Source organism: Cololabis saira, chromosome 1, assembly GCF_033807715.1.
Source record: "Cololabis saira isolate AMF1-May2022 chromosome 1, fColSai1.1, whole genome shotgun sequence".
Taxonomy (NCBI): Eukaryota; Metazoa; Chordata; class Actinopteri; order Beloniformes; family Belonidae; genus Cololabis; species Cololabis saira.
In genome coordinates, this window is record NC_084587.1 from 42,425,384 (window position 1) to 42,446,692 (window position 21,309).

Below are 21,309 nucleotides of genomic sequence, written 5' to 3' on the forward strand. Positions count from 1 at the left end.
CTCGTACAGGTGAGGATAACAGAGGCACATGCTCAGCCAGCCTCTCCTCAATTCTGCCGTTTCTTGACCCCTCCGTCAAGTCACTTGTGATCAACTGGTGCCCACTTAAAACATGACGCTGCGCATTACAAGGAAGAAGAAGCTTCTCAAGGACTCTTCAGAAGCCTCTGGATGACGTCGTTGGAGGTTTGTCCATTTCTTCTTCTACAGTCTACGGCCGTGTCCTCCGGAAACAGCTGCAAACATCTGTGGCCTGCAGCTGATGTGCTTTAAACTGAGCTGCTCCACACGGATCAACACAACCGAGCTGAAATGGAAGTAAACAAGTTCCCAAACTCCTTTGTCAGTGGGCCGATTTGCATCTGCGCTCTGCCAGAGAAACCATCTACAGATGTGTTTGAGGGCACAGATGCAGCCTGGGGCCTTCAGGGTGCATGTGCACAGCTTAAATCAGCAGGCTGGTTCTGATACTGAGGTGAGAACGGTTTCTGTCAGGACAAACCTGAGGTATTATCACTCTCTCTGTGCAGCAGATAAACACCCCTCCCTCACAGAGACTAAAGGATTAAAGAGGTGGACGGATCGAGGATGAAAAAAAGAGTTTATAATGTAATCTGTTTATGGTGGATGGCGTGTTACACACAGGAGAGCGACGCAACCTGGCTCGATGCCCTCTGAGTGTGGATGCTCAGAAATGAACTCTTCCTCGTCCTCATCCTCTCTGTCAGTGATGTGACAATAAACAATCAGTGCTTCTGTTTTTATTTCAAACGTGTCAGGAAACCACAGCAGTGATGGATCCACAGAGGAGGTCAAGTCAGTCAGGAGACTCTTCTCTTCAGAATCGTAAAAAAAAGCCCAGTAACAACTCTCTCTCCATGTATGTAAAAATCTGCATGATCAATGCCTACTGTCACCCGTCAGCTGGTATAAAGCAGCAGCACCTAGAGGTGCTTGACGAGAGATCACCACAGGTAAGAAGCAGAGTCCTCCATGGCAGGAAAGGCTGGAAACCAAGGTCCAAGATCAAGGCTGCAGGGAGAGACCATCAGTTGAAAGGTGCAATGAAGAAACAACATGTCACAAACTCTACCTGAGGTCCAACAAAGACCCCCAGCTCTTGCTACCTGTCTGAGAAGACACACAACAGCAGTGGAAGCTTGGGCAATAATGAGGTTGTTCTCTCGACACCATCAACATGAACATTGATCGACCAAAGGCTGGGACTGAACGGTACTGGAAACACACAAGTACCAGGCCACACCAACGCCCCATGGCTGGTGGACTTAAGATCAGACCACAGCAATCTACCAGAACAAGATCCAAACACCGTCATGATGGCAGACATCCACAAAAAGATCTGGATTATGAAGAGTTGGAGAGAACCAGACTCCAGAAACACCTGGGAGCGGAGACGGGTCAGCTGCTACCGGACCGGACCCACCCAGCGTGGTTGACCTCCTGTCCAACTACACTGGGATTACCAGCTAACTACTGCTAAGAGAGTCCACCAGTGTTACCTGTCAGTGATGCATGTGATGTCACCAGTACAGTTGTTGCTAGGCAACAAATCCTCCAATGATGAACACCTCTGACCCCACGGTTTTTCTCCTCATGTTTATTGTGACTTACACAGCAACAACATACTGTATATCTGTCATATCCAAGTATAGACTGAACGTACCAGATAAAATTAAGGTCTGCCAAGAAATTACAGTAAAAGTAATGAAACACAACATTCTTTTTCTGCTTGACTTCATATTATTAAAGTCCATAAAGTCCATGAGCTGCGAGGCCATCAAATAATGTCCCCGTCAGTGGACACCCAATCACACCTTTAGTCCCTCTGTCATGGCGTGTGTGACGGCGCCGTCTCTCCTCACAGCAGATGGTGAGCAGATGGTCCTGATGCTGGCGGGACACATGGTTGCTACGAATCCGCACGTGAGCGAGTCATCGGCCCTCATGGGCCATGCATCGACTGACGATCGCACTCTTGGTTCAAATTCCTCCGCGTGGAAAAAGAGCTCCAACTCCTGAAATGATGGATCGTGACCTCTGGTCCAGCTCTGGTCCACCTCCACCGTAAACTGTAAACGGACAAGTTGGGAGGTCAAAGGCTTGCGCAGTGAGACTTCAGGGTTACGAAGAGGTCCCTAAAAACCTCGAATAAAGGACAAAAGGACGTTGGTTCTTTACAGTGTTTCATCTCTGAACCAAGCGGTTTCATCAGAACAGAGGAAGACCACATGAAAGCAGAGACGCAAGACCACCAGACCAAGTCTTTGGACTCCAACTCCAACAGTTGGTTTCAGTTTGTTCACCAAAAAGACGGGTTCAGAGTCGATCACCAAGGACTTCTATAGAGGCTCCAAGTTCAAAGACAGACACGTGAACCCGGCACTACGATGTCCACATCCAATGACTGTTGGATTTGAGAAGTCTGTGGTGGACTCCGGACAGAAGCATTTTGCTGAAGGAGTCTGAGTGTGCATGACTGAGAACCGGACGGACCAGGTAAACACCTCGGTCGCTGGTGAACTGGGTCTAAAACGGTCTGAAACTCTGAAGACTCCTCCCCCCTGGTGGTGAATCCCAGTCAGAGTTCATCACGGCCGAGTTCAGCGCTACCTTCCATCTTTACGTTAGTCAGCTCCATCATGGACGACACCAGCCTTCTTCTCCAGACCTGAGGCCCATTCATGCATCACAGTCAACTCCAAGCCGCCACATATAGGGGAGTGGAAGGGACAGGGGGCGTAACTGACCAGGCAATTCTGGTGTCACCTCAAGAACTGGAGCCAGGGTGAGGACATGAGGAAGATGAAGATGAGGATGTAGGTGAAGATGAAGGTGAAGATGAAGTTGATGAGGATGAAGATGTAGGTGAAGATGAAGTTGATGAGGATGAAGATGTAGGTGAAGATGAAGGTGCAGGTAAAGATGAACGTGGAGATGAAGGTGACGATGAAGTTGAATATGAAGGTGAAGATGAGGGTGCAGGTATAGATGAAGATGAAGGTGATGTATATATATATATATATATATATATATATATATACATATACACATATACATATATATATATATACACATATACATATATATATATATATATATACACATATATACATATATATATACATATATATATATTATATATATATATATATATATATATATATATATATATATATATATATATATATATATATATATATATATATATATGTATATACACATTCGTTTGAGTGAGAAGGTGTGTCCAAACTCTTGGTCTGTACTGTATAAATATATACATGGTCTTGTGCATACGTGGGAGTGAGGATGAACGTGTCCTCTGCACACAGGAGTGTGTTCTCTTGTGTGTGTAAATGAGTGTGTAATGGTTGTGTGGGTGCAACTCTCCCCGATTCAGACAAGAGCTGAAACGGTCAGCTGTTGTCATACTGGATTAGTTGTAGTACTGGTGATGGTACTGGTGTACCAGGAAGAGATGTGAACCTTTCCCGGCTGTAAGGTTCACGAGTCTAATTCCTGGACGAGTCTCATTTCTGACGGTCATTTTTATCAGTGAAAGCTAACAAACCTGATTCACAGCAACCAGCACCAACATACTCCAGTTGCTTAGCAACAGGTGTGATTGACAGGTCAGACAGACATCAAATAATTATACAACACTTTTAGAAAGGAGATGTTGGTCATTTTAATGGTGGATACATACATTTTTTTTTTAGTTTTATTCACCTAAATGTGTATTTTTAGCTGGTTTTATTTAGTGTGGCTCTTTATTATTTGGTCATTTATCAGTTGAAGACCTTGGAGTTTTAGTCATTAGACGAGATGATTCATTTCTTTAATCTGACATAAAAAGAGTTTGTTATTTGAATTTAAACCGTCTGGATCCGTCTGCGTGCAGTTTCCTTTCTCACGTGAATATTTCTGTGTCCGTTTGTGTTCAGTGGGACATTTTTAATTGTGGGACACTTTTTCCCGGCTGCAGCAGGTCTTCATCAGACTTCCATCCTGCATTGGTGTTTGTGAGGGAGAAATATTGATGCATGAATCAGCTGCATGACTTCATGTCTCTCTAAAGTATCTGCTGTCAGAGTTGCTGAGCGTCTTCGCTGCACATCTGCTATTCCTGTCTGCTTGTCTGTCTCCTCTCATTTCCGTCTCTGTCCGTCGCCTGTTGTCATCGTTTCTTCTCGTCACTGCCACGTCTCATCTGAACAAGGTTTCAAGCTTTTAGTTTCTGCCCTTAAAGATGGAACTCGCAGAATAAAACAACACTTGTTTTCAAATTCATCCATTTCACAACAAATGTCAGATTTATTTGCTGCTCGGAGCAAAAACTCTTCTGTGTGGATTACGGGACGGGTCCACAGCTGCTGGTACTGTGGGGTGTTTGGAGGGAGACTGACGGACTCATGAAGGGCTGAGGTCATGAGGGTCGCTGCTGATTGGAGATCCACTGATCAATCGTGATTGCTAATGGTATCAGGTCGTGTCAATATCACCATTAGCATCAACATGAGCACTAGAATAAATATCAAGGTTGTTAAAAAAATAAAATTGCTTGTTCGGTCGGTAAATGCATCCAAATCACCAAGCTCCAAATCTGCTGGATCACCGATTGATCAATGAGGATTTATTTTCCTGAGTGGAGCCGTCCGTATTCCTCCGACCGTCTACCAGCTCCCATCTTTAAAATGGTCAGACTACCGGTATTTAAAAAAAAAACGTGGAAGTAAAACAAACTGGTCTGAAACCGTCGAGCCACTTTTCATGAAAGTGTGTTGACTACATCTAACTATTGTGATGACAAGCTATTGCTAATAAAAGCATATTAATCAATCATCCACGGTAATGCACCAATCAAACTTGTGGATGTGGCCAAAAGTTACTTTGGCCTGTATCCTGTGATAATCTAACAGGGTTGCTGAGAAAGAAAACTTTTTTTTTCTGATCAGTAAAAATTATTCATCCTTGTCCTTGATTTAAATTTTGTTGTTGTTTTTGGTACGAGAACAGACAGGTCACACTTAACAACCTGTAAGATAAAAATAACTTGTGGAGGAACAATAACAAAAACACTGGAGACAATAACCTTAATCCAACACTTCAAAAATCCATCTGAGCATGCTCAGTGTCATGAAGCTACACAGGTGACCAATAAGAACCATTGTATTGATTTAGCATTATTATTTTTATTAATTGACGCTCTGGTGATCTGTCCAGGGTGCTGCTTTTAACCAAACCACAACTGGTGGATGGATGGATGGATGGATGGATGGGTGGATGGATGGATGGTTGTAAGTACAAATGGATGGATGGATGGATGGATGGATGGATGGGTGGATGGATGGATGGTTGTAAGTACAAATGGATGGATGGATGGATGGATGGATGGATGGATGGATGGATGGGTGGGTGGATGGATGGATGGATGGATGGATGGATGGATGGATGGATGGATGGATGGATGGATGGATGGGTGGATGGATGGATGGATGGATGGGTGGATGGATGGATGGATGGATGGATGGATGTATGGGTGGATGGATGGATGGATGGATGGATGTAAGTACAAATGGATGGATGGATGGGTGGATGGATGGATGTATGGGTGGATGGATGGATGGATGGATGGATGTATGGGTGGATGGATGGATGGATGGATGGATGTAAGTACAAATGGATGGATGGATGGGTGGATGGTTGTAAGTACAGATGGATGGATGGATGGATGGATGGATGGATGGATGGATGTAAGTACAGGTGGAAGGATGGATGGATGGAGGATGGATGGATGGATGGATGGAGGATGGATGGATGGATGGTTGTAAGTACAGGTGGATGGATGGATGGATGGATGGTTTTAACTGCTGAGTCAACGCTAACGTAGAAGAGCATTCATTCTTTAGTCCTTTTCTGGATCTGAACCACAAATGTGTGCGTCACTTCACCTGGAGGTTGAGGTTTGACAAACATCCCTGGTAAAGTAAGGTAAGCCCCGCCCCCTTTGTCACGGTTGCTAACTCAGACAATCTATTGGCATTGGCTACAGTTTTACAACAGCAGCGACCTTGTACCCAGATGTTTTAGACTAATGTTTGGACACAAAAGGACCACCGTTCATCGGCGGACATTCAAATGGGACAATCCCTCCAGAACCTCCCCCGTAAACATGGAGGAGACAGAGGTCTGGACCTCTAAACCCAGGCTGCTGCCCCCTTGACCCCAACGGGCAAGTAATTAGTCTCTGGGACACATTATGACAAATTAATTCAGAAAAACACTGAACTCTAAGGGATATCCTCTTTTTCTTGCTCGTGTTTTAGTTCATTCATCCACCTTTCACGCGGCTTTTCTTTCTTTTGCCCACAGTTAGATGACGGAGTTGATCAGATCACACTCTCTCTAAGTCAATACATGCAACAGTACACCTGTAAGAGCATTCCCGGAGCCCCTCGACGTCCCACGGGCTTCAGTTTGTAGATGAACAGGAAGCAGACCCAGAAAGACGAGCTCAGATCTCAGTCCACGCTGACTTTAATGTTGTCCAATCAGCTGAGGCCTGACAGCAGCTCGTCTGTGCTCCGAGCGCGACCTAAAGCATTCGCATAACTCTGTCTGGATTTATTTATGCAGCTCTTTCAGGGACAAATGTGTCTGAAGGAAGCAGAAAGCCTTTCAGTGCTCTGAGGAAAAACACTTCCATGTTTAATGTTTCACCAGCAACAATCTCATCGTGGTTTATGGGAAATGCATTAAATCATTGAAACGCTGGAACCAGGCCTCAAACAGGAACAGACCGGATTCGGTTAGCCCACAAGGGGAACTCACCATGGTGGTCTCAGCGATGGAGCCGAAGCTGTTGATGAAAATGTTGCAGGAGACGTTGACGGGCGGACCTGCGGGAGCAAAGCACAGTCATGTCAACAGGGACTACTCCACAGCATCGGGAGGTTTCCTTACCGGTGGAAATGCGTACTTCTAGTGGTTAAAATGTACCGAGTACGGCCTTGAAGGATGCATGGCACATCTGTGCTGAACAATTTAACTTGAATCCTGTGGGTTCATGCCTCCAACTGGACTCCTGTTGAAGAAGGCAGGGTAGTGCTTCCTCAGGTGGGAAAGGACGAGTTCAGAGACCAGTCAGTGAACTTACTGTGAGAGTTGTCTGACTGAAATGTTGTATCTTTATGCCAAAAATGCTTTGAAAATAAGCAGCAGTGGAGGAGCAGCTGGGTTACCTGGTTGTGGTTAGGGGAAAGGTGCCAAAGGCAGTCTGAGATCAGTGGTTGTCGTACGTCCAGCCTGCCTATAGGAAGAATATCTGTGAATCTCTGTCTTCAGTTATCTGGATCCTCTATGGTGGACCTTTCTCTCTACCATTCAAGCTTGAGTTTAAAATGTTCCTTTCTGATAAGGTTTACACCTAGAACTCAATGTCTACCTCCGGCTCAGCTGGTCATCTGATCATGCTACTTTCTCCTGGGATCATTTTAGGACTCTCCCATGGTGATCAGTTAGACCGTCAGGAAACCAGGACTAGTAGAGCTGAAACCAGGACTAGTAGAGTTGAAACCAGGACTAGTAGAGCTGAAACCAGGACTAGTAGAACTGAAACCAGGACTAGTAGAACTGAAACCAGGGCTAGTGGAACTGAAACCAGGACTAGTAGAGCTGAAACCAGGACTAGTAGAACTGAAACCAGGACTAGTGGAGATGAAACCAGGACTAGTAGAACTGAAACCAGGACTAGTAGAGCTGAAACCAGGACTAGTGGAACTGAAACCAGGACTAGTAGAGCTGAAACCAGGACTAGTGGAGATGAAACCAGGACTAGTGGAGATGAAACCAGGACTAGTGGAACTGAAACCAGGACTAGTAGAACTGAAACCAGGACTAGTGGAGATTAAACCAGGACTAGTAGAACTGAAACCAGGACTAGTAGAACTGAAACCAGGACTAGTAGAGCTGAAACCAGGACTAGTGGAACTGAAACCAGGACTAGTAGAGCTGAAACCAGGACTAGTGGAGATGAAACCAGGACTAGTGGAGATGAAACCAGGACTAGTGGAACTGAAACCAGGACTAGTAGAGCTGAAACCAGGACTAGTGGAACTGAAACCAGGACTAGTAGAGCTGAAACCAGGACTAGTGGAACTGAAACCAGGACTAGTAGAACTGAAACCAGGACTAGTGGAGATGAAACCAGGACTAGTAGAACTGAAACCAGGACTAGTGGAGATGAAACCAGGACTAGTGGAGATGAAACCAGGACTAGTAGAACTGAAACCTGGGGCCTGTACTACGAAGCAAGTTCAACATATCCAGGATATCTTTTCCTTATCCAGATTCACTAAGCGGGACAATTGCAATCACGCTAAGCGGTCACACGACGGTGGTTATCAACTCGGTATATCAACCCAGGTTTCTCCAATCTGGATATGAGCGCGTGCACATAAAAGGGGCGGTGTTTTCAGCGCATGACCAATCGCAAGCATGGAGAAGTCCGCTGTCAGAGCCGCTTATTTCAGTAGCGAAGAGCAAACTATAATTCTACAGAAATACGATGAGTATAGGCATATAATACAGGCAAAAAGCAACACAGTTGCAGCTGCAAAATGCAGGAAAGACAGCTGGCAAAAGATCGCTGACTGTATAAATGCATAAATTCATAGGGATATAAACATATATTTGAATATTCTGGGAATCTTAATCTTAAACTGTAAACCATGATCAGCAATATTAAAATAATAAAAGGCTTGCAATATTTCAGTTGATTTGTAATGAATCCAGAATGTATGACATTTTTTTTGTTTTTGTGTTTGCATTACAGAAAATCACAATATTCTAATTTTCTGAGACAGTCTGTATATATTGGTTCTATAAGTATTGTTGTTGACCGATAACTTGTGCTGATGCTGTACCAAAGAATTGGGTTTTTTTATTTATTTTATTTAATTTTTTATTTTTTCAGGAGGGGGGTATTTAGTATTTTAAAGTGACTTCTCAGAATGTTCGAGGGACGAAATTGAAAATCCCTTTTTTGCTATCCCCTTACAAATGCATCTTCTTTTTGATTTCTTCTTGATTTATTTATTTAATTGGTATTAGTTTTGGATTGACTGTACATCGGATTTTGGGTGATGATTTGTTTTATTTATTCATTGATTGATTTATTTTTTATTTTCTCCTCCACCTCTTTTTTCTTTTTTTCCTTTTTTTTTGGATTGTTCATACAGGTACTCATCAGGGAAAGCAAAGGGGTTTTGGTGGTCCCTGAATACGCGTTCTCTTCGGAGGGATCCTCTCACGATCCGCGCACCAAGCTCCACTGGATTCTCTTCGAAAGGGCATGCCATTTTCCAAGAGAGCTGATTGGTCAGTGGGCGGTGCTTTTATACCCGGCGATCTGTATCTGGAACATAACCTGCTCCGGAGCAGGTTAGCTGTTCAGCATAAGTTACCATGGCGATGTACCCCGGTAAGAAGTGAACCACCGTCGTAGTCCTGAAAACCCAGGGTTAAACCTGAAGTTACCTCGCTAACCCCAAATCCCGCTTCGTAGTACAGGCCCCAGGACTAGTGGAGCTGAAACCAGGACTAGTAGAACTGAAACCAGGACTAGTGGAGCTGAAACCACGACTAGTAGAACTGAAACCAGGACTAGTAGAGCTGAAACCAGGACTAGTAGAACTGAAACTAGGACTAGTGGAGCTGAAACCAGGACTAGTAGAGCTGAAACCAGGACTAGTGGAGCTGGAAGAAGGACTGCCGGAGCTGAAAACAGGACTAGCAGAGTTCTGCTGGGACCTGATGTTCACTTGCTGTGCTGTTAGTAGGGTTGGACCTGCGTCAGTCCACTAAAGGCTGAATTATGCTTCTGCGTCAAAATGGCGCCGTGCCTACGGCGTGTGGTTTGGGTCGACGCAGAGGACACGCCGTCACCTGCGCCGTCACTGACGTGCACCTCCCGAAAATTGTAACTACGCGTCGAGGAGACGCCGACGACACGCAGACCGAGAGGGCTGTGATTGGTTCGTTTGAAAGCGAAGCATTTCCGGTTTCCGGTTTGAAGCAGTAGTGAACTTCCAGGGCTCTTTTCTTCGTTTATGTGTGATTTTTTTTGTTTTTGTTTTTTGCACAATAGTTGTCCTTATTTCTTTGATTTACTGTGACTGGAAAAAGTCGGATAAAGCATTCAGAAAAAGATCGCTAACTAGTGGCCGCGGGGGGTACTGCACCGCGACCAAATGGAGAGACGGAGACGTCTGAAGGGTTCAGCACGGCGTCACGGCTGCGGCGTGTGCTCTGCGTTGGTGTGACGCAGCCTTTAGCCTAACGGGGGTCCGAGCAGACTTCCACCGTGGAGGGTGCTGAAATGATCCGTCTTTGCTCCGAGCTCCTTCAGGTAATCCTGGCTGGAGCAGCTGTGGAGCTGCCAGAACAGTTCAGGACTCAGTAGGGCCGAATTTACTCCTTTAATGACAGCAGTCCTGATAACAGATGGACAAACACACATTTCTGTCAGCTGTTTTCTCTCTGACCCTTGTTGGGAGTTTGATCACCTGTGTGTGTGCGCGCACATGCGTGCATAGGGGCAGAGCTCTGCCGTGATTTGTTTTCTCTGGGACTAAAGCTCATAAACTGTTCTCTAAAACTCAATAAAACACTCCCCCCTTCTCCACCGCGCTCCACCACGTTTGCTGTCGTTTTCCTTTGTTCCTCCTCTTCACTCGCTGGCGGGGTTGGTAGTTCTGGTGGAAGTTCTGCTGAACCTCTAGGCTCTGTCTCGAGGTGTCATCAGGTTGGTTTTTACTCTTTTTTTCAGTATGACGCAGTATTTCTGATATTAATCCTGGCTAAAACATTTTCAGTCTTTGATTTAAGGATGAGCCCAGTGTAAGCTTAAAAGTTTAAAACTGACAGGAAAGAGCCGAGTTTACGTTTGTTTGATGGTGATGTCATGTTTCCTGGTTATGGATCTAAATAAGCCCTGAACATTGATTCATTTAATTTCTGAGGTTTGTCTGCAGTAGTCTCCTCCCCACTTTTGATGAACAAAACATATAGAAGCTGCGTAAACTGGATTAAGACATATTTATCTGTTTCAAGGAGTCTTAAAGTCCTGGACGGCAACGTCAGAGCGCCGTCAGACACATCCATCAGGTACATCAGGGGTCACCAATCCTGGTCCTCGAGGGCCGGTGTCCTGCATGTTTTACATGTTTCGCTGCTTCATTGCACCGTGATAAAAGTGACTGTGTCGTTAAGAGAATTGTGCAGACCTCAGTGACAAGCTGATGACGATGATTAATTGGAATCAGGTGTGTTAAAGTCGAGAAAACTAAAACATGCAGGACACCGACCCTCGAGGACCAGGATTGGTGACACCTGAGGTACATGAACAACGGTGGACCTCCAGGTCTGAACGTCAGCGTTACGTTGTGTGTTTGAGTCTGGGTGCTTCTCCCTCCAGCAGGCCTAAAGGTTGGACCGGGCTGGGACCGGGTTAGGACCATAGGTCCACCAGTAAACAGACTCTCAGAGTCCACATTACTGCAGACGCTGGACCGATCCACCTGCAGAAGAACCGCTCCATTCCTCCCTCCATCACATCATGAACAAACAAGAGGAGTTCAGTTGAGGCATGAAGATGGACTGAAGTTATATTTATTTGCCAAATCCAATTGTTTGACCACAAATCCAGAACCAACGACCCACAAATGCATAGGTGTCCAGCATGAGACACACCGACAGCTTGGTAAATACCTTTGAAGTTGGGTCTTATCCGGGCGTCGTACCCTGACGTCCTCCCCATCAGCTTGTCCAGGAAGTCGGACGGAGACATGAGTGCATGTCGTGTCCTCGCTGCGTGGTCCATCTCCTTACACCGGCTCCAGCTGTCAGAGACCAAGAACGGCAACAGTGAGACAGGTTCAGACCGGTTCTGACGGGTATCACATGGGTTCAGATGGGTGTCAGACACATTCAGACACATTCAGACACATTCAGACACATTCAGACACATTCAGACCGGTTCAGACTGGTTTAGACATGTTCAGACTGGTTTAGACCAGTTCAGACTGGTTTAGACGGGTTCTGACGGGTATCAGAAGGGCTCAGACGGGTTCAGTTTGCCCTGGTCTCCTCCTCCACAGCCGTTAAACACGAGGCCCAGAGTTCTGAACCATCCTGCCCATCAGATGTGCCAGTGCGGCTGGTTGGACCGTTGTTCACAGTGGCTGTCGTCCTCATCAATATTTCAATTTTAAAGCATTATTTTGCATCAGTTCAGTCCTGTCATGCTATTCTGAGTTTAAGTGAAGGATTTAGTGACATCTAGTGGCACAAACTATGAACTACATCCAAGTTATCACCTCCTCTGGACGTCTACAGGTAAGTTTATAGTTGTTCATCTAGAACAGTCTCAAACTCGCGGCCCGTGAGCCAATTGCAGTGGGATGATATTTTGTGGCCCCCACCTTGATATGAAAGTGTATTGTTAGTGCGGCCCGCAGGTTTTCTATTGTAGCAACCCTGCTGTTAGCTGCTGTCTGGGACAATGTTATGATGTCCTGGTTTCCTACTGCGTGCTTGTCCAGTGAATGCGGCACGCATGTGAGTGAATTGGGGGGCGGGGGCGTGTGAGTTTGCGTACGTGTGAGGGCGAGTGAAAGAGTGAGCCGGGAGAGAAAAGAGGGGCTTTGGATGTACGGAGAGCAGGAGGGTCGGAAAACAGAGTCGTCAGTTAAATAAAGTTTTTTTTCCACCAAAGAAAGGACAACGATTGACGAGAGAGAGCAGGAAGCAGCGGCAGCGCCACGCAGCCACACTTCTAGGCACCTAAGCACACAGTCACACCGGAGTAAACATTCATGCTAGCAACTCCGCTAGCCTGAAGCAGATAAAATATAGGTTTCAATAGGTGTGCCCCTCTGAAAAAAATGTTATGCCCTTCCCATTTGTTTCTGCAGCCGGGTCTGAAGGTGCTGGAACGCTAAGTACATATGATAGCGCAGGTACGTTGAGCACAGATCCGGGAATGCACAAAACAACGCTTAAAACAGCACACATGCCACTTACAATGCAGGGGGACTTATTTAGGCTGCACTGCAGCGCCGATATCAGTCTTTGTGTCAGTGATTAATAAAGGGGCATCTTAAGCAAAGGCGACTTCTGTCTCCAGCGGAGAAAATGAACAAAACACACGCACTTTGTTAAATTGAAGGCAAATTCAAGGGACACCACAGCTCCTTCACACACACGCTGCGCTGAGGTTTTGGGAGCTGCTACTAATAACTGTTAGTAATGACATTTGAGAAGTTTCTATTTTTTTAGAAAGGTTTTTTATGGAATATATTATATATATATATAATACTTTTGTGGAGTAGGCATGAAGACGTGGTCTCAGAGGGGTCTGAAGGACGGCGGTTGGAGTTAACCAGCTCTGACTTTCACCCTCAAGAGAGCTATGCATGTGCACCCGAACCCCCACGACCTGCAGCAACGTTGTGAAGAAGAATGGACCAGAACTCTGTACACGGTCGCTGACGAAGTCGGACAGGGGACCATAAAAGCTGTGACAACAGAAGAAACCCCCGTCACATCATCGTCCATCCCACAGTGCTGACTCACCAAAGCACCGCCAGGGCCCGAGAGCAGACCCGCTTCCTGTCCGCTGCATCATCACGCGTGCGAGTCTCACAGACATGACTCACGCCTGAATGCCCGCCTGTCCTCCGCCTGTCGCTCACGTCGGCTGGCAGGCATCCTTCTGAAGAAGCATTTTCACGTTCTTGTCCTGGTCCTGTAAACGTTCATCCTTGTGGTCGTCTCTGCCTCCCTCCGGATGTAGATGCTGGAAGGTTCCTCCAGGAATTGTGCTCCGTGACAACATCCATCACGTCACTGTCATCAGCTGCCAATCTCCTGTCCTACGACGCCCCGCCGGGCTTTTACTGGCCTCGGATCGGTGTCTGGGTGGTTGGCTCGGTGCGCCGGAGTCACCCTCTACTTCCTGACACCTCTTTGTGACACAAGATGTTAGAAGCTCTGGCAGGTTCTCAACTTCCTCTAAATATGGGACTTTTTTTTTTAACTTTTTTGCTGTTCAGAAGACTTTTCATGTCTTCCGTCTGCTCATAACTGAACTGAAAAGTCTTCCTCTATGACTTCTAATAACTTCCGAAACGTCATCCCGCACTATTGGACTGGAAGTGAGGGGTGCATCCTTTAATATCACACCCGGTTCTCCTCAATACTTTAAATTATTCAAAGATGAACACCAGCAGCCAGAAACGTCCAAACTAAAAGACAGAAACAGAGTCATTGATTGTGACAGCTCTTCCAGGTCAAACGGGAAGACGATCAGCACTTTTCCTGTCACACGTGACTTCATGCAAGTTTGTTTTTTAAACCAAAGGAACAAGAAGCCACTAAGGTCACTTAGCTCTGGCAGCATTTGGGACGGAGATGCGGTTAGTGAAGTGGGGAGGTTCCTGGAATGATCCGAGCTGAAAGAACTGGACGGCTCAGGTGATTGTCTAAAGGCTGCCGTCTTCTGGTTCAGCCTAACAAGCAGCATGCAAAAGGTGCGTTTCCACTAGCGATCAGGGGCCCGGGTAGCTAATACCTGGAACCTGGGTGGGGCAGAACACCTTCCTCTAGGAGGAAAGGGTCTTGAGGAATCTCCTTGCTAAGGGTCTCCAATGACCCGATGTCATAAATCACGTGACCACAGCTCATTTGAACACATTGGACCCGAAACATTTTGCTCAAAGTACATGTTGATGAAGGTGGACATTCAGGAGAAACCATCAATGGACTCAATCGCTACCACCACGGCGGTTGCTGAGGGAGAAAGCCAACAACAACACAAGAAACATCTGGTCCTTCCATGTTTGCTTGTTTGCTTGTTTCTTCTTCGCTTTCTTTTCTGCCATCTCCTTTGCTGGATGTTTGGGGACAGTGTGTCCAACGCTGCACTATTGCCGCCTTCTCACTCAACCGGTGCCAAGGCGCCTCTACGTCGTTGCTCTGTGACTGTCACGTCACGACTGTCACGTCACTGACAGACGTAGCTGCTGCCGTCCGTGTCTTTTAAACGACTCAGCTGTTTCAGGGGGTTTTCACACCAGCTCTATGCACATTGGCCAAAACGACCTGTGGTCATGAGCGTGACTCGCCTGAGTCAGCGTGGACCATGCGCTGTCAAAAACAACGGACCTGGTTTCTCAAGAGCATCTCTTTCTCCGTAGCGAGCGCAGATGCTCTGGATGCAGATGGGACTGTGGGTTAGGCTTGGGCGATAAACAGAAAATTAACCGTTACTGACATTCACTGCGATGACCAGCGTCAATTTTCCCATGTCAAATCATCAGTGTTTTGATTAAAAAACTAAAATAAAATGTTTTTTGTCTGATTTAACTGTGTGCTAGATTCTTTCCCCTTTAAGAAGATGCACAGCGTGTCTGTAATCACGTGACTCGACCCATCCAGTCTGAACAAGAAAGTGGCTGATGGTTCAAACGAAGAGGCGGCTGACATAACAGGGCTGTCTAGTGTGAGACTCGTACATTTCAACAAGTTCACACACTCTCACGCAACACATGGCATTTCTCATGCTGAAAAATTTACTTCAGTACACAGTAACTCCAACAGCCCATCTTACAAGCGAGTCACGGCACGCTACTTTGCGTTGTGCTCTCAACTCAGAGCAGCTGTCTGGAGTCACCAACCAATCAGCCAATCTGAAAATAGAAAATTTTTGTTGCCGGCTAAGGGTTATTGTACATTTATCATTATCGAGGTAAAACTGCCCAATTTATCGTGATATTGATTTGAGGTCATATCCCCAAGCCCTACTGTGGGTAGCGATCACTGGCGTGACGTGCACGTGGGGGACGTCCGGCAGAGTTGGATATTTGAGGACGTGTATGTACCCTCCACCAGGGGTGGGAGAAATGGCAAAAATATCAAATCATAATTTTTATTTTTTTTTATTTCACTATAAATCATTATAAATTGGAAAAAAAAGAGACAAATTTGACCTTCTGAACTTTGCGTTCAATCTTTTCTCAGCATGCAGAGTAGAGACATGGCATGGCAGTGCTGGAAAAGTATTTACGGCGGGTCAGCTACTTTACGCAGGCGTTTGAACCCCTCATCATCTACCGTCTTTAACGGTACCATGTCCTTTGCGAGATAAAAGGTAACAGCTTCTTCTACCTCTTTCCATTGGTTACTTGGCTTGTCAAATGCCTGTTAATATTGTCTGGTTTGGTCTCACGCTAGCTGCTGCCTGCGGTCCCGCCGGGCCCCTCGCTGTTTGGCTCTCAGCATACTGCTCGGGTGCTTCCTCTTCAGGGGATTAAACAGATTTGTCGTGTTACCACTCAACGTGCAAATTCTGTGCAACCTTTGCAAATTGCATTTGCTTGAGCTCGATCACTTACGAAAAAATCCAAACCAATTCCATATAATTGAGGTGGAATTTTTTTGGGACCAACTCCGTTTAGAAGGCTGTGTAAATCTGAGGTGGATTCTTTTTCATTATTCTATTCATATTGGCCCAGACGGGGACCAACTATAACTCAAGTTAGTGGAATTCGAGCTTTGGACCATTTAAGTAGTCCAAAGTATCGGCCCATCTTCAGCAGTTTAATGCAGATTTTGAAACCCATTTATGCAATAAAGAGCATGCTGGACTATCTTATCCAAGGGCAGTAAGGCTCTCTATCCGAGGCCAAACCGGTCGCAATACTCATAAATAAGAGGATATTGTTTTCTTTGGGTAATATAATGCAGAGGAGAGCGGCAGATGTGTGATTGTGGTGGCCATGCTTTTACAAAGCCCAGGGGTGTCAGTCAATGTCGGTGCTCTGAGATGTACAAACAGATGTTTAATGATTTCCCTCCGCTAAATGACCACTTTCTTATTTTAACAGTTTCATGGATCCAATCAAGCCCTCGTGCTCCAGATCCAACATCGATGCCAAGAATCGTTTCAGAGTTTATGGTTGATGATGGCCGTCTGGATCCCTGGACGTGTTACGACCCACAAGCAAGACAACTTTCTCCCAGGTACACCAATCTTTCTCAGCCGTTGATCATTTATTCATCCATACTTCATTTCCAGAGTTACCTCTGCTGAATATCATACAACTGTGACATCAGAGGAAATAAGTGGAGCACTAAAAAAGATGCAAAATGGTAAGGCCCCAGGGCCAGACGGATTTTAAATTGTATTTAATAATAACATTTAAAAAAGAATTACACCACTTTTTCTGTCAGTCTATAATGAGTCGATGTTAAGATTCGGACAAAAGAACTCGCCAGCAGCTCGTAGCCACCAGATGGGTTTTTGTGGGTACATGCAGACCAGTTAACCATGCATCATCATGAAAATCAGCATCAATGATGTCTTGATCTGGATTTTGATAGTTCAAAGCCACCAGCGGTGGCCCCAGGACAGATCCCTGGGGAACACCAAAGGTAAAGGAAAAGCTTCTGCATGATCAGACACCCTCATCTCGAACTAAAAGCTAAACTTAAAACTGTGATCTCCTCAGTCTTTCCTGAGATGACGTTTCTGAGCCTCAAAGCGAACTATAAATAAACAAAAGAGAAATCAGACGGACAGAAACAACCGAGTGCAACACCCGAGGCATCACCAGATTCAGACACGCTCCACCTTTCAGCAGATGATCTGCATGGGTTCATGTGAGAAGACCACAGAGAACAAATGCAACGCATTAAAACGAAAGCTGCAGATTAATGTGGAGTGACACCTCCATTAAGATACAGGGCCTCGCCTCATTATTTCATCGGTCTGTCGCTACGCCGACCAGCGTCTCTCATCAGACGGTCCGCATCACCACACAGACTTGTCAGCTGTGAGAATCCTGAATGTTAAGCTGCTTAGGTCGCTGCTTGCACGCCTTCCTCCTTCCTTCCCTCCTTCCTGACCTTTTCCTTCTCATTACTCTCCTTTGAAGCCCAGGACGACAACAGGAAACCACACGAGGCGACACCGTAACATCCGGTCCTCATGAATAATGGACGAGCTCCTCGTATGGAAGCTGCTGTATCTCAAGCTGAACCCTAAAGGGAGCAGCTGAATATTTGTATTTTTTCTGTCCTGTTTGATTCTGCGGCTGCTACGGACACCACTGACTTTCCTACCTTCAGTGGTGCTGTTGCACCTACTGTTTGATACTGATGGAGGAGAAACATCTGACATGACCATCAAACTTTAGCCCATGTTTCTGTCCAACTCGTGAGAAGCACCATAGTTCTTTTACATCCCGGGATCAGCAGCGATATTGTGGCAATGCAGCTGGAAGCATAATTCAAGCGTGTGTTGGGGAAAAAAACACTCCCAGCCACTTAATGTGCAGAAAGAATCCAATGTTTCCATTTCATCACCGTGTACGCTCTCTTCAGGCCCGTCTTGAATGCATGATGAGTGTGTTGTTCTTAATTTAATGAGCTTCTGTAGCAAAGACACGTCACCAAACGTGTCAGACTTCACTTTTACAGGGTGGAGCTTAGCCAGTCACGCTAAGGTTCAGATAAGCATCAACATCAGGGCTGACGCCAGCCCACACATAAGAAGAGGTAGAGTTCCTCTACTAAGGTCCGGTTCCAACAGTGAGTTGGACTGTGATGTTAAACCTTTGCACCAGACTTCACCTCCTGGTGTGAAAGAACAGTTTTATTCTCCATAGATTGACTTCACATCCTTGACAACCAACAATGAACGAGTCGTTCATATTTTAGGAGGACATACTTTATTGTGTTATTAATTTCACCGTCATGACTGGTCCGGAGAAATCCGAGGACAAAGCTTAGCTAAGAGTAGGCAGCTTGTGCTAACTGAGAGTGGGCCAAACGCAGGAATCGGTGCTAATGATCGAACAACGTCTGAAACATTATATATTTATTATGTATGTAGCATATATATATTTTGTGGCAGGGTGGAGGAGCTGCAGCCACTCAGGCTGATTAGGGCACAGGTGGGCCCAATCAGCCTCTCCACTCTGCCAGCCTTCATAAGGCAGGGCTGCCCAGCAGCAAGGGGCCTGTGAAGCTGCTGGAGCTGGAAGCACGTGTCTTGGGTGATTGCTGGTAAATAAAGGGTTCTGCACGAAACTCTGTGTCCTCTCTATCCTGTCGGTCGGGCCCCGTGGCAGCGAGACCTGCTACACTGGCGCCCAACACGGGGCCCGACCGACAGGATAGAGAGGACACAGAGTTTCGTGCAGAACCCTTTATTTACCAGCAATCACCCAAGACACGTGCTTCCAGCTCCAGCAGCTTCACAGGCCCCTTGCTGCTGGGCAGCCCTGCCTTATGAAGGCTGGCAGAGTGGAGAGGCTGATTGGGCCCACCTGTGCCCTAATCAGCCTGAGTGGCTGCAGCTCCTCCACCCTGCCACATATTTATAGGGATATTTATGTAGTTTATATAGTGTATATTTATATAGATTTATATAATATTTGTATTTTCTATATATTGATATAATATTTATAGAAATATTTATATTTTCTATATACTTATATGGATAATTATGTACTAATAGGCATGTTTACGTAGTATTGATATAGACCAGGGGTCACCAATCTTCTTGAAACTGAGAGCTACTTCAAGGGCACTGAGTAATGCAAAGGGCTACCACTTTGATAAAACACTGCTGAAATAACAAAGTTACAGTTTACCTTTAATTTAACATTATTATTAATGAAAACACTAATCGTTAATGATTCATCAAAAATAATTATTCAGAACATGCAATATTTAATTTCTTATATACCTTTCCAAAAGTTTCATTTTCAAATGATCACTTCCACAACAATTTGCAGGAAATATTTTTCAATTTTCACAAGCCACTAACAGTTTTTATCAAATCATGAACTCTGAAGCATGTTTGTACAAATTATCAATCATGTAAGATTTAACAAAAATTATCTTGTATCTTGTGATATTTACTGAAATGTCTCTCCACGTTGTGCCGCTTAAGCCTGATTTATGGTTCCGTGTAAAATGGACGCACAGCCTACGGCGTAGGGTACGCGGCGCTGCGTACCCTACGCCGTAGGTTCTGCGTTGGTGTAACGCGGAACCTGAAATCAGCCTTTAGCCGTCGCCACAGTCGCATCGCAAATGAGAGACACACAGTTTTCTTTCACGTTAGTAAAAAAGAACTCTCCCTTCCATTCACTGTGAAAATGATACGTTTTCTTCCTTTTTCCAGCCATGTTTTTGTCAGTAGAAACCGCTTCCGTCTCCTCATCTTTGCTTTGCAGCGCTCACGAGCTCGTCTCAGCAAAGCTGTGTTTGGTCATGAAACTAGACTGACCTGACTTTTTTCATGATTTATATATATTTTTTTTTATTCACGTTTTTGTGTATTCATTTTTGAGTTTACATCACTGTGAATGTAATTTAAAAAGAATAGCAACACAATTAAATACAATTTTAGACAGAGCTAGTTCGGGATTAGTGCTATTTTTAGAACTGGCCTGCGGGCGACTGATGCGGTCGCTGCGGGCGACCTGGTGCCCGCGGGCGGGTGGTGACCCCTGATATAGACTATATTTATATGGATATTGTGTAGATATAATAATAGAAATAATGTAAATTCATAGAGTTATAAACCTATGTGCATATGTTACTGTTTATTTTTATTTTTTTATATACATGTTCGAAATAAATAAATTAATTAATTCATTAAAAAACGTGAGGTCTCGTTGTAAATGTTTGTCCTGCAGCTCTGCAGCTTGGATCGACTGACAAAACCAAGAGCCACAGCAGATCATTTCAGGACCCTTCAGAGCAGAGGTCTGCTCTACAGTCACGATGACCCTGGTGGGCGAGCCAGACCACAACACGTCCAACCCTGCTAGCAGCCGTTCAAGTGACCACAATTCCAAGTGGGGCTCTGATAGTCCTTGTTTCAACACTAGCAACACTTAAAAATGAGAATGTTCGGACAGATTTGATCACAATGAATGTAAAGTAATAAAGTGAAGTAATATCACTTAGCATCATGGGTTAGCGTAAGCGAAGTCAGTCCAGCTAAAACAGCTAACTGTGAGCTAAAGTGGGTGTGCTCCAGTCGGTTACAGGCGTGTTTGCTGCACCAATTTTGCAACATTACACCGCTCAGTATGAGAAAAAAGATCTTTCTGAAGCACTCTTCATAAAGCCTGTGGATGATGTCACAGTTGGAGATGTGTCCCGTTCTTCTTCTACACGCTTCAGCAGACCTCCGGTCTCCTGCTGCGACAC

General features: G+C 45.4%; 1 protein-coding gene across 2 annotated transcripts in view; it reads right to left on the reverse strand.

Annotated features, from left to right (window-relative positions):
- The window catches only part of glra3 (glycine receptor, alpha 3), a 68,948-nt gene that overhangs the window by 30,632 nt on the left and 17,007 nt on the right, over positions 1 to 21,309 (reverse strand). For both annotated transcript variants that reach the window (XM_061724141.1, XM_061724131.1), the window contains exons 2-3: positions 11,788 to 11,918; positions 6,850 to 6,917 (exon numbers count right to left, since the gene is read on the reverse strand). In XM_061724141.1, coding sequence (XP_061580125.1) covers positions 6,850 to 6,917; positions 11,788 to 11,918 — 199 coding nt within the window. The remainder of the gene's footprint in view (positions 1 to 6,849; positions 6,918 to 11,787; positions 11,919 to 21,309) is intronic.